This window comes from Trichosurus vulpecula, chromosome 5, assembly GCF_011100635.1.
Source record: "Trichosurus vulpecula isolate mTriVul1 chromosome 5, mTriVul1.pri, whole genome shotgun sequence".
Classification (NCBI taxonomy): domain Eukaryota; kingdom Metazoa; phylum Chordata; class Mammalia; order Diprotodontia; family Phalangeridae; genus Trichosurus; species Trichosurus vulpecula.
Window position 1 is genome coordinate 64197341 of NC_050577.1, and position 14305 is coordinate 64211645.

The following is a 14305-nucleotide window of genomic DNA, read 5'->3' on the forward strand; positions in this document are numbered from 1 at the left end:
TATGTGTAGAATAAATGCAAAATAAACCCAAAGTTTTGGGGAGATAAGGAAGGGGTTTGTGTGAGCTGAGTCTTGAAGGAAATAGATTCTAGGAGAGGGAAAATATTCCAGTAATGGAGATTAGTCGTGTCCAATTCTTCATGACTCCATTTGGGGTTTTCTTGGCAAAGATACTGAAGTGGTTTGCCATTTCCTTCTCCAGCTCATTTTACAGATAAGGAAACTGAGGTAAGTAAGGTTATAAGCCCCGAGTCATACAGCTTGTAAGTTTGTGAGGCCAGATTTGAACTCAGGAAGGAGAGTTTTCACAACTCCAGACCCAGTACCCTATTCCCTGCAGCATCACTTAGCCGCCTAGCAATGGAGATAGCCATTGCTGTTTACCTCTAGCGTAACTGAACTGTCGTAATGTGGAGTCTATGGGAAAATGTATTCATAATTCCAGCAGGGAACCACAGAAACGTTCTCCACCACACCCACCCTCCCAGTGTTTCAGCAGGAAGATCTCATTTCCTGATTGCCCATGTTAGATGACTCCTACACTCTCTTGGCTCCTGCGGAAAGAGCGGCAGCAGCAGAAAGGTCTCTAGCAAGATCAGGGATGAACATTTTAGAGCTGAAGAGCACCATCTGTGCAGCTCACTTCTAAGTTTGCTATTTGTGAGAGGGGATCTACCCCCGAGTCACTAATAACATTGTGGTGCCATGGCCTTGCATTTTTAAGTTTTTTTCCAATACTTGTGAAGGCTTTCAACTAATTTTTTAACAATTCCCCATTATACACTGGTGAAGTAGGTTACTAGTCTTTTAATTCTGGGCAAGGGTCTAATGGGAAGAGTACAAAGTTGGGTGAGGCACAAGAGATTCTGATCTGTGGATTTGGACCAACCATGTGAACTTAGACAAGTTACTCAGCCCCCATTTTTATGCCAAGAAAACTGAGCTGAGAAGATGTTTTGCCCCGCCCTCCCCCTACTTCACAAGAATGTTCTGAAGATGAATGAAGAGCAATCAACCAGTCAACAAACATTTATTAAGTATCTACCTTGTGCCAAGGACTGCAGTAGACACTGTGAATGCAGAGAATAAAAGAAGCTTATAGTCTATCAGGGAAGACAATATGTACATGTGCGTGCGTGTGTGTGTGTGTGTGTGTGTGTGTGTGTGTGTACATATGTGAGTATGTGCAAAACAGATATCAGTTAATCCATCAACAAACATTCTTCAGTAACTTACGCTATGCAAGATATTATGCAAAATACTAAAGATGCAAAGAAAAAAACAAAAATAATCCATGTCTTCAAGTTGCTTCCATTCTAATGAGGGAGCTAACTTGTATATAAATGGGTCCAGACAAGATAATTGAGAGTAAATGGAAAGTTATGTTATATAGGGAGGCACTAGCGCCTCGAGGTCTGGTGAAATCCATAAATACAAGATAATTATTTTTGTGATGCGGAAAGGCGCTAACAGTTTGGGAGACCAGGAAATAAAGGGAATAAGTACGAAGCATGAAACTGCTTTGAGCTCCTTAGGAGAAGGAAGCTGTAACATAATCTAAAGTGGCCTTGTCACTAACTCCCTATGGGACTTAGGGCAAGTCATTGGGCCTCAATTTCCTAATCTGAGAATAAGGAGGTTGTTCTAGACCTACAAGACTTCTTCTAGCTCTAAATCTGTTATCCTGTGACCATATGTTATGGAGAACACTACACACAAGTAGAAGGACCCGTCTTCAACTCAGAGAATCTGGGACATTGAGAACTACCATTTTTAGTGTCCGTGTCTACTCTGGTGCTCCTGTACAAAGTATTGCTCCTCTCCTCTTTTCACTGTGCCAATATATTGGATGGATGGATGAATGGATGGATGGATGGATGGATGGATGGATGGATGAATGAATGGACAGATAGATAAACAGACAGATAGGTGGATAGATGGATGGATGTATAGATGAACAGATGGATGGACAGATTGAAAGATAGATGGATAAATAGATGGATAGATGGATGAAAAGATAGATAGCTAGATAGATAGCTAACTAGATAGATAGATGATCAATAGCTATAGAGATGATGTTCCAGGGCAGCTAAGACAGAGTGCCAGGCCTAGAATCAAGAAGACTTATCTTCCCAAGTTCAAATCTGACCTCAGACACTTACTAGCTATATGACCCTGGACAAGTCACTTAACCCTATTTGCCTCAGTTTCTTCATCTGTAAAATGAGCTGGAGAAGGAAATGACAAAGCACTTCAGTATCTTTACCAAGAAAACTCCAAATAGTGTCATGAAGAGTCAGACACGACTGAAAAGACTGAACATAATGATCCCTATAGTTTTTTGTTGAGTCTTCCCCCACCCCAATAACCCCTTCCTGCAAATATAATTCCAGGACTGTAAGGGATCCATGCGCATGTGCAGGGCATAGATAATGGAATGAAAGCCAGGCCAGATTGGTGTGCTACAAAGCTCTGGTGTTTTATACCTGGCAGGTTAACATAAATGCCATTTTGCAGAAGCCCCACCAAAGCAATGGTCATGGGCCAGACCTCAGCTACGCTATGGTCGCCTGCTCCAGTGCATTTGGCATTTGGATGTAGCATTATCTGTCACGAGGGAAATTCACCATGCCTCCCCTCTCAGTGTCTGAATGCTGCTGTCACGAGGACCCAGAGGCTCTGGAGAAGGTCCCCCACTCTTTTTAAAGATAAATATGTGGCAGGGGGTAGAATTCCTGTGAAACCCTTCCCCTAACGGGTCACTGGCTAGTGAAACAATGTGGGACTCTCTGTGCACGGAGTGGGATAATGGCTCTAAGTCATGGAAAGAGCCATACAAGGGTTCATATCTGGTTTGCTTCTGGTTATTTGGTAAGAATATAGGGTGAAAGAAAGTTGTCATTTCAATGAGCGGCAGACAAGCAAGTATGATTTGATGTTGCTCTTGGTTTGAGGCCATTTTTTTTCATTCATTCATTTCATTCACATTGGCAGTGTAGCTTTATGAGATAATAGAAGAACCCCGAAAAGGGACCTCAGAGGCCATCTAATCCAAACCCCCTTTTTTACAGATGAGGAAACTGAGGCCCAGAGAAGTTAAATGACTTACCCAAGTTCACACAGGAAATAAGTAGTAAAGCTGAGGTTTGAACTAAGGAAACTTCCAAAGCCTCCACTCCTTCCACTGCACCACTCTGTCTCCTACAGAGGTTGTAGTCTATAGAATCCAAATTTCTTAGATCTACATAAGGTTAGGGATATTTTCAGGAGAGACCCCTTTGCCTAGTAGTGGTGAAATTAGCCTGCCATTCTGCTCTCTCTCATGTTTCTCCATGGGAGGTGGTACCATAAAAGTCACTTCACCTTTCAGACTCAGTTTCTTCCCCTGTAAAGTGAAAGATTTAGACTAAATGATTTCTGAGATTCCTTCTAGCTCTACATATATAACCCTGTGATTGCCCTCAGCCTTTAAACCTGTGATTCATTTATACTTCATTGTAATTCTTTACTACACTGAGACCGGATCTGAAATTCACCTCAAAACAGAAGGATCTCTTAAGTTTTCCATTAGGTGTAAAATTCTGATTGTCATCTTGTACTTCCTTATATATCCAACTTCTCCCATTTTCTGTCTGAAAGATTTTGATCCTTTGGCTTTGTTACTCTTAAAGTATTACTATAAATATTTGGTAAATAATGTATTAGTGCCACTGAATTGGTATAAACTTTTCCATCTTGAAAATACTCGAAAGTTTTAGCAAGTTGTGCATGATAGATTTACTATATAGTGTACAATCATCTTTATCGTACTATGTTATGGAAATACTTGTTTTATTCCATAAATTAAAAATAAAAGAGAAAATAAGAAAATATTAATGAAAGAATTTCATTTAACTTTTGGGTGGGGCTTAAAATAAAAGACACACCATACATGTTATAGAGTGCAGTCACTGATCTAATCAATCAGTGGGAAGGAAAAAAGATTAGAAAAATGAGCCTGGGAAAATGGGGAGGATCTTTTCTTCTAGATTCCCAGAAGTTAGTTGAGTTTTTTGTTTGGTTTAAAAGACCTGTGATTTTGTTTAAAAAATTGGTTTAAAAATAGAAGAAAATTAGCCTCTCTAGCACATGCCTCATCTCCAGAGAGTCAAAGGTACTTGTGTGGTAATCACATAGCTGCATTTCTTGGAAATACCAACCATATGTCTCTCATTACTTATTTTCCAAAACCATACAGAAAACATGCCTGAATGTGGTTTGAGGAAGATGGCTTTGTTTATGACATGTTTCATATGATTCCTCTCAATAAGGTTGGTTTTGATCTGTATCTGATAAGGGCATTTTGTTTGTGTGCAGGTGTTTTATATCTTCAGTACGGAGATGAAACAAAGCAGCTTAGGATGCCCAACGAAATCACAAGTGCAGACACAATCCGTGCCCTCTTTGTAAGTGCCTTTCCTCAGCAGCTCACCATGAAAATCCTGGAATCTCCAAGCGTAGCAATTTACATCAAAGACGAAAGCAGAAATGTGTACTATGAATTAAATGATGTAAGGTAAGTAAGTGGTGGTGTGTGCCATCTTTATAACTCTCTCTGTTATCATTAGCATTCCTACAGCATGCCTAGAGCACTTTTAGTCTTTAATTTGTTCTTCTCATGGTCACAGGGAGGTCAGTCATTATTGTTATCCCAACTGACAAGCGCATCCTCCCTGTCAGTCAATAAATATTCACATCTGAGTACGTTCATTCACTACTGCTAGATTGTAAACTCTCTGTGGGCAGGGGCTAAGTAGGTTTGTTTTGTTTCATTTTCTGTCTTTCTGTTCCCAGAACCTAGCATCATGCTTTGGAAATAATGGAACTTGATAAATGTTGAGTTTGAATTTACTTCTAAACTCAAATGATGTGACTCGAGAAACAGCTGTATTCGGGACTAGGCAGAAACTATTTCACTGACTCAAATTAGCACTGGTAGTGTTCACTTAGGCTGAGCTCTTTGCCCCCATCCAATCTTTTTTTTCTTTCTTAACAAATGAGAAAGCCAAAGCCAGAAAAGTGAAATGATTTTCCTAGAGTAACACCAATAGTCCCATCAATAGAGGCAGTGTTAGAATTCGTAGGCATTTCTTCAGGTTCTCAGTCCAGTACTCTTTCCTTCGTGTCCATTATTTACAATCCACCCAACTAGAGTAAGATCTGCTACTCTTGCATCCCAATTCTAGAGATCTACCTGGTGGCCAACCTGGTCCTTCCCTGACAGAATGAAGTATCACCCTGTAATTTTTTTAAATGCCTTGCCTCTGGCACAAAATAGATGTGAACCGATAAATAACTTGCAATTATCAGGGCTGACATATTTAGGCATGTGCCAAAGCCTATGAGTAATTTAGGGCGTTTAAGGCTGACACACGCCTTAAGGTATAGGTATTGCATCTGGTTTTGAAGCTTTCTATGTTGGAAAAACCTTGTTTAAATATTCATGGGTATCAGGAAATTTGTATTTGTTTTTTAGAATGAATTATTAATAAAGTTGTCAGGAAAAAACCCTTAAATTTATAAAACATAAGCTTGAACATAAAATAGTCATGTTATACTGAAAGAGTATACATTCAGTGGTATAACAGCATATGTTACTCTGTTTAGAACAAACACATTGCATCTTTTACACTTAGAGGAGTTGAGAAGAATGGTTACCATATTCAGTGGATAATCTTGATTGTGCATATTAGAGAACTCAGCTAACACGGAGAATTGAAACCCGCTTGCTTAATCTCCAAATCTAATTTGAGTCAGTGTAATAGTTTCTGTCTAGTCCCAAATACAGCTGTTTTGGTGCTGTTTGGAGATGTGCTTCTTCTCACTTCTCAAACCTCCTCCTTGATGGATCATCAAATGGCAAGAGGCGAAGTAAAAGGAGTAGGAAGGAGGAAGAGAAAAAGCAGTATACATGATCAGATAAGAAAATGAGTTAGATTTGATTACTCAATCAAAGAATCTAGGAATTTCATATTTGGGAGGGATCTCAGTAGTCAATCATTAAACATTTATGAAGTGCCTACTATGTTCCAGGCTCCTGCTAAGCACTAGGGAAGCAAAAAGAGGTAAAAAATCCCTGCCCTCAAGGATCTTATAATCCAATGGAATGAAAGTAAAACCTGCTTTGCCAAATGAAGAGACTGCAGTTTTTCCACAAGTGGTCCAAGTTTTGCTTGAAGATCTCTGATGTGGGGGATCCCACTGCTTCTCTGAGCATCTACTTCCCTCTTGATTTTTGGATTATTCTACATGTCAACAAAGAAAACACAGGAGAAAAGATGGAGTCATTTAAATCATACACTACTACTCCTTGTAAATCCAAACTACACATTCATTTGGAAAATATAAAATCTTAGGGTTGAAGAAATAGGAAGGGCAGAAGGAAGGATAAGGCACCTACTATGCTCAGCACACTCTTAAGCATTTTGCCAATATAATCTCATTGATCCTAACAACCTTGCCCCATTTGAGGCAAAAAAAAGGACATGTGACTTGCCTAGGATCCCACGGTAAGTGTCTAAGGCCATATTGGAACTCAGATCTTCCTCACTCCAGGCCCAGTGGTCTATCCACTGAGCTGCCTAGCCTCCCCTTCTATCAACAAGTGTCAAATAGGCTATTCTTAAAGGCATCAAGGAAAGAGGAGCTCATTAACTCCAAAGTTAATTCCTTCCATTTGAGAATTGCTGTTAGTCGTTAGGGAGTATTTCCTTACCTCCAGCCTACATTTACATCTTTACATCCATTCATTGCTCCTAGTTTTTTTTTTCCCTATGGGGCCAAACAATACAGCAACCTTTCATAGGTTTGAAGACTCTATTAAGTCTGTTCTTTTCCAGGTATGTCATACCCAGATTTTTCAACTGATCCATATTCTCCATATCTCCCCAACCCTCCAAGCCTCCTTCCTCTGGACAACATCCTTCCTAAAATGTGGTGCCCAGAACTAAAAACAGTCCTCCAAATGGGATTTGCTCAGGGGAGAATACAAGAAAACCTTCTGGTTCTGTTCCCCATGCTTCTCTTAATGGAACCTAAAAAGGCATTGGGTTTTGGTAGCTGCATTCTTCAACCTTATGGTTCACTAAAATCCTCAGAACCTTTTTTCATATAAACTATTGTGTAGCCATGCTTCTCTCTTCATGTATTTTTATAGTTGATATCTGGTTCTGGAGCCTATGGTAAGATGTACCTTTGATGGCTTTTGTAATGAGTGTACTTGTAAAGAACATGCTATTTCCAAATTCATCTGTTCTCTATTTGATATCTATTTCAAATAGCCATTAAATCACTATCAATGTTTTTTTTTTAATCAGGGCTTAAGAGGTTGATGCATGGTGGCAAAATATATTGAACACTTTTTTCATATAAAAGATAAATTTCTTTTGTGGACCCTTGCTCAATTAGCTTCATTAATCCTGGATTTGTTATTAACCCACCTTAAAAAAAATACCTATATCTGGCCCTTCTATCCCTCCTTGACAGTGCTTTCTACCAATAGACTTGAAAACCAAAGTAAGAATGTAAGCTCAGGCTGGTCACTCCTTTGGAGCAGCTATGGAATGATGTTTAAAGGAAAGCGGCAAGACTAATCCAAGAATCCTTCCCTTCAGTTAAAAACCAAAACCGATAATCCCAATGATTTAGATCAGCCTACTAAATGTGGAGCACACCTGGAAGAAAGGAATTTTGCTTCCTGCTCAAAATCTCTCAAGATCCCTTCTGTGAAATGGAAAGGAGGCATACCTTGGAAAGAGCTGAGAGTCATCCTGGGCTGCAGACTCTCTGCTGATAAGGGCAAACAAGGAATCTGATGGATGCGATATAGATTGCTAATTTCTAAAATTATTTTAAGGTATGGTTTGAGATAAGATGTGAAGACATGTATGTATACAACCTTTTTCTGGAGGACGGAACAGACTATGTCATAGCCGACCTTCTGGGGGGAGGGAAATATTTGTGGTGGAATTCCTCCCCCCACTCCTAGGAACTGTTAATATTAGTTACCAAAATGTTATATAATAGAAACGGCGATGGCCTTGAAGTCAGGTAGACTTGTGTTTAAATCCTGTCTGATCCTTATTTGCTGAATGAGCATGGGCAAATCACTGAATCTCCCCGAGCTTCCGTGTTCTCATCTGTAAGATGGAGATAATGATACCCGTAGCACCTACATCATTTGGCTGTTGTAAGGCTCAGATGAGCCTAAACAATGCAAACTTTAAAGTGCTATGTCAATTTCGATTATTATTACTGTTATTATTCATCATCATCGTTATCATTTGACCATTACAAGGCAAGTGTTGCCAGAATGATTAGGTTAAGACCCAAACACCAACGAGTGTCACAGTCCGCCTAACTCTCTTTTGATTGCTTCACAATGAGACTCATTTTCTTTTGTGTAGAACACTATTCTAAAGTCCCTGATGAAGGGAAAACATACTTTAAAAATATGTAAGTTTTAGACCCAAAGCCCTTTATATTCTATCAAGCTTTGGTCCTTGTGGGTCTCTTTTTAAGACTACAGGCAAATGTTCTTTCCTAGCTTGCTGAAATTCCTTGGGAAAGAAAAAAAAATCAAACCATTTTTCCTTTGTGTGCGTTCATTAGATAAGCAGAAAATGAGTCATTTGGGCAAAGCAAACACTTAAATATTTAAATATTAACTGAATCCCTTTGAACTTTCTGTAAATATTAGAGCGTTATTGTTTTTGAAAATGTTAGCCTGACACACTCAGAATCTTGAAGGTGCTACCTGATATGTGTGGGTGGGGATCTGGGTTGCCTAAATAATTACCCTGGGGGAAAAGAGATAAAGTTGACTCTTTCCCTAACTATTTTTTTTTTGTGATTGACTATTTTATGGTAGAAGATTTTTTTTCATTTTTTTGTGTTACGTTTTTGGTTTTTGGGGTTTTTTTTTTGTCTGGTCAGCCGTAGCTAGTGTCAGATTGTCAGTGGATATCTAAGGGCAGGTGAAAGAAATGGCTAAAATAAAACTCCTTTCATCTTCTATAGTTATGGATGTTTTTGATTCCAGGAACATTCAGGACAGGTCCTTCCTCAAAGTTTACAACAAGGATCCTGCACATGCATTCAATCACACACCCAAAACTATGAATGGAGATATGAGGGTAAGTGTCTGAATTCCACTTGTAATTTTCCTCTTCATGTGTGTTAAGCCACTTTCTTCCTGTCTTAAACTATTTGCATGTTCATGCACCCTCCAGGGCGATTCAAGAGTTCTCACTGCTCTTCCAGTCTGGTGATTCACTACTTGTTGCAAACTGTTAGAAAAGTTGAGCAGCAGCTTTCTGACTTCTGCATGACTTAGAACAAAGTAACTGACATTTGTATATAATTCACATGTCCTGAGTTATATCTATGGATGAGGTTCATGCTCTGACTCATAAAAGGAGCCCAAACTCCATTTTGCAAAGAACTTAAGACATCTTTGGTTCTTTTGTGCTTTACTTTACCTTACCAATATGGTAGCTTTCCTTTTTCCCCCTCTTCCAAAAGAATGAACCAAATATGCTTGTAAAACCTTTTGATACGTCCACATATTAGATCTTATAGGTCTCAGTTTTCTGAATGAGTGAATGAATGAATGAAAAAGCATTTATTATTAAGCCCTTACTATATACCCAGCACCCACCTAAACTTTGGAAATATAAATATAAAAGAAATGATCCTTGCCCTCAAGGAGCTTATATTCTAAGTTATGCTAACTTTCCAAAGCGTGACATTTTGGTGGAGGACACTAAAGATCAGCCCCTGTCCTGATTGGGGAATTCCTGAAAGGCTCATAGGAATTTCTGAAATCCACTAGGTTTGGTTTGAAGGGAATAGAACAGGGAAACTGAAGGTGGAGGAGACATGGGGTAAATCACGTGGCTGCACAAAGAGGTATAGAGTAAGGCATTTATGAAGCTCTTAGTATGTGCCAAGCCCTGGGCTAAGTGCTAGAGATCTACTCCCTGCCCCTCAGATTTAGGAATTTGCTCTGTTTCAAATGAGATGATTGATCTAGTGAACTTAGCAGAGTTGCTATATGAGATGAGAAGGTTTTATTGCAGGTGAGCTCCAAGGCACTGTGCTGCCTGCCCTACAGCTGAAGTGAAGTTCCCTACCAAGAGAAAACTGTTACTTGAGAGTGAATATCTGCTTGGGTCAGGATGTGAGTAAGAGAATCCAGCAGATTCCATTGAAACTCCAGGAAGAATATATATGTAACCACAAAGAGTGGAATATGAGTGATGACTTATTATGGGAATTGAGCCTACGGTGGGTTTTTTTCTTCTTCTTAATTTTGAAGAATGAGTCTTCTACTCTCTCAGCCACTGCCTTCACAACATTGTAAAACTTAAGATTATGATGTTAACTGTATTTATACTTTAAATGTAAAACAAGATGATGTGAAGACAGTTGCATCCTATAATTAAACAAACATGCTATGTGAACCAGAAGTGTCAAACACACAGCCAACAACACTCCCGGGAAGGGCAAAACTAGACTAAAATGTAATTGGGAACAAAATAAAGAAAAATACAATACAACATAGATAATGTTATTTTGAGATTTTCTAAGTCTATATGTACCAGAACGGATCTGTTTGAATTCAACCCTACTGCTGTAGGCTAGATAGTGTGGGTCTTCTTACCTTTTTGTCAGCTTGCCATTTTCATTATCAGAGATGTTTCTAGAAGGTCCAGTTCCCACAAGTCTCTTTGCTGCCTGGCATCTCTACCTCCTTAGAAATGGAGCCTCACAAGTGCTCCTTTTCTGGGATTTAGAGCCATTCCCATGTAGCAGCCCTAGAATAGCCTCTGAAAATCATGGTAATGGCTGGTGAGGACACCTGTTTTAACTCCCAAACAGATGTGAGACCTACATAAAGACTGGCAGGGAAAACATATAGAATCAAATATTAAGCATACGCACAAGATCGATTATCATGAAAGAGGATTGTTGGCTGGGAGAGTCTGGGTACATTGTGCCTTCGTATGAGACCCTTGTGACTCTTTATTCTGAGTGGGCTCCATCCTGATTAAATACTAACCTCTTTGTTGGGGAAAAACCAAATGCTCACCCCTTTAGGCTCCTATCTCCCATTGCATACCATCACAACAAAAAGGCAGGACTTTGTTTAGAATCCTGGTTCAGCAAAGGAATCACAGAGTTTCAGAATCAGCCAAGTGTAATAATGAAAACAAGGAAATGAACTCTCTTTTGTTTCCTTTCTAACCTTGCTCAGTTCTATGAGATCATCTCAGAATGTGACCCCAACTGATCCTCAAAACTCGACTCACTCAGATTGAAATACCAAGATGCCCACCCTTCATCAAGGGGACCTATCTCTGGTTGGAGTTATCTCTCCTTCCCTTAGAAAACAGGGCCCTTGCTACAGTAACGGAGTAGAATATCTGTAGTCACATTTCCCAACGTTCCCAATTTTAAAAAAGGAATTTATTTCAAAATAGTTTTTATTAATTACTTTTGTTTTTATATCATCTACATTTCCCTTTTCTCCCCAGAGAACCATGATTTTATAGCAAAAGTAACCAACAAATTGAAGTGATCTGATGTTATATTCATTGTTCTGTACCTGTGGTCCTGGGCAGCTAGTTGGTGGAGTGGATAGAGTACCAAGCCTGGAGTCAGGAAGAATCATCTTCCCGAGTTCAACTCTGGCCTTAGAGACTTATTAGCTGTGTGACCCTTGGCAAGTCACTTAACCCTGTTTGCCTCAGTTTCCTCATCTGTGAAATGAGCTGGAGGAAGGAAATGGCAAACCACTCTAGTATCCCAAATAGAATCATTAATACTCAAACACTGCTGTAAAACTACTCAACAGCAACACCACTTTTGGTCCCTCCCCTCTGCAGAGATTCCCGAGGGATGACTTCTCATATCTCTTCCTTGGGTACAAGCTTGTTCACAATTTCACCAGCCCCTCAGTCTTGACTGTTTTATTGTTTTTTTTTTTCTTTTCCATTTGTGTCTTCCCATGCGTCTCTGGATTCATCATAGTCACTGTTTTTTTTTAAAGCACTCTAATATTACATTGCCTTTGTGTATAATTAGCTGTTCACCAATCATTGGGGATTTCCAATTTTTTGCTATGACAAAAAGTGCTACAAAATATAAATCCTTTTGGCATATATAGGGCCTTTCTTTTTTTGTCATTGAGCTCCCTCAGGAAGGAATTTAAAAGCTAGTGGACTATTAGAATGGAGTACAACTAAAATGCCTAATAGTGGTTAGCAGTTAGGAGAGTCCTTATTCCTCTGTTTTCAGCTAGACCATGGTGATGAAGGAATTTGCTTGTGGCTGTGCTTATGAGTCACTTACTGGAGCACTGAGCCTGATGTCATTAGAGCTTCACTCACCACTCTATTGGCAGACTGGGACAAAAAAACATTGCAGCTGCAGGCTCCTTACAAATAAACTTACACCCCATGAAAAGCATAGTCTGGATTGGACTTGGGGCTAGGGGTGGGCAGTATCAACACTGGATCTTCGAGGTGGCCTCTCAAACATTCCTTAAGCATCAAATTAAATCTCATGTCATTAAAAGAAAAATGTCAGGATATATGTCCAAACTCTATCATCTCCTGGAGCAGTCATTGGAAAATACTGATATTACTTGGGAAACAGAGAATGAATTCATCAGCCTTGAGGTTATAGGCCTCAGGGCACAGACAAAGTATATACTTGGTGGTGGAAATGCTTGTGTTTTTGTACATTTAATATCTTAATCTGAGCATTTTTGAGGCCTGACTGTTTTATGTGACTATAATCGAATAGAGAAGGCAGTGCCACGTATGGAGAGAATGCTAGACTCGGAATCAGAAAGACCTGGGTTTGAATCCCACATCTGATACTTCACTAGCTCTGTGGTACCTTGGGTGATTCATCAGTCAGTCATTATTCCAGCTGCTAGAGAGATACCAGAACAACAATGAAATAGTTTGTGTTCTCAAGGAGCTTCCATTCCCTCTGAGCAGCCAACATGTACACAGATACATGAATATAAAACAACTACATGGTGGCTTCGAGAGACATGTCGCTAGCAGTTGGGGTAAACTACTTAAAATCCTTAAGCTTCATTTTCCTAATTTGTGGTATCTACCTCAAAGGGTTGTTGAGAAGATCAAATGTGATAATGCATTTAAGGCACTTTACAAATTTCCCTATCTTTCTTTGCTCCTCATCCTCCTCCTCCTCCCTTTCAGATGTCTTTCCAACCCCAATCTGATCATCTGCCAAGTTCTGTTGACCCTGTCTCTCACATCTACCCCTTTTCTTAAAATGACCAACCTAGTTCAGATCCTTACTACCTATCATCAGGACTGCTGTAAGTCTTCCCAACTGCCCTCCCTGCCTCCAAATCTCTTCTTCTCCCACACTCCATAATATATGCTGCTGACAAATAAAACATAATTCAAATCATGGAACTCACTTCCAAAGCTTTTAATGGCTCCCTCTTACCAACAAATTTAAGTCCAAACTCCTCAGCCTGGCATTCAAAGACTTCCACAATCTGACTTCACCAACTTTTGTAGCATCACATCCTCCATTTCTCCTCCAAATACCAAGTTGGACTTCTCCATGTTTCTCAAAAACTCTCCATCATTACGACCAGCAGATCTTTTTCCCATTCCTTTCCTTCTATCTAGAGTGAACGCCTTGTGATGTTCTACCTATCCTTCAAGACCCAGATAGAATGCTAGCTCCTCCTTGAAGCATCCCCTATTTGACACTACTGGAAGAGCTCACTTCCGGTCTTATGGCATGCAGTACTAATGGGGATGATAACCATAAGCTTTATGTTCCTGTAGTACTTACAGGTTATTTCACTTTTATCCTAGATACGTTCCCTGTGAGCTATTCGGGGAATGCCTTGTTTACCTTATTTTTGTAGATAAAGAAGCAGGTTCTGAGAAGTTAAGGGCCTTGTCTAAGGTCACATAGCTTGAAAATGGCTGGGCTAGGATTAGAACTCAGATTTTTTTTATTCCTTTTCTGATATCCTATTGACTTCACTTTACACATGCTGCCATCTATTGCAGAGAGCTAGCTTCTGTGTCTTAAACACACACATGTAAATTTATATTTATACATATATATGCATATGTATGTGCACATACATATATATGCATATGTACACACATGCATATATACATGTATGTATGTGTATGTGTACACACACATATGTGGGTGTATATATGAGTGTAAGATATAGACATAGATAAATATAGGT

At 39.5% G+C, this 14305-nt stretch overlaps 1 protein-coding gene across 5 annotated transcripts in view; it reads left to right on the forward strand.

The window, feature by feature from the left end:
- Window positions 1-14305, forward strand: part of KIAA1217 (KIAA1217 ortholog) — a 392388-nt gene that overhangs the window by 250874 nt on the left and 127209 nt on the right. For all 5 annotated transcript variants that reach the window (XM_036761523.1, XM_036761529.1, XM_036761524.1 and 2 more), the window contains 2 exons: window positions 4357-4555; window positions 9080-9173. In XM_036761523.1, coding sequence (XP_036617418.1) covers window positions 4357-4555; window positions 9080-9173 — 293 coding nt within the window. The remainder of the gene's footprint in view (window positions 1-4356; window positions 4556-9079; window positions 9174-14305) is intronic.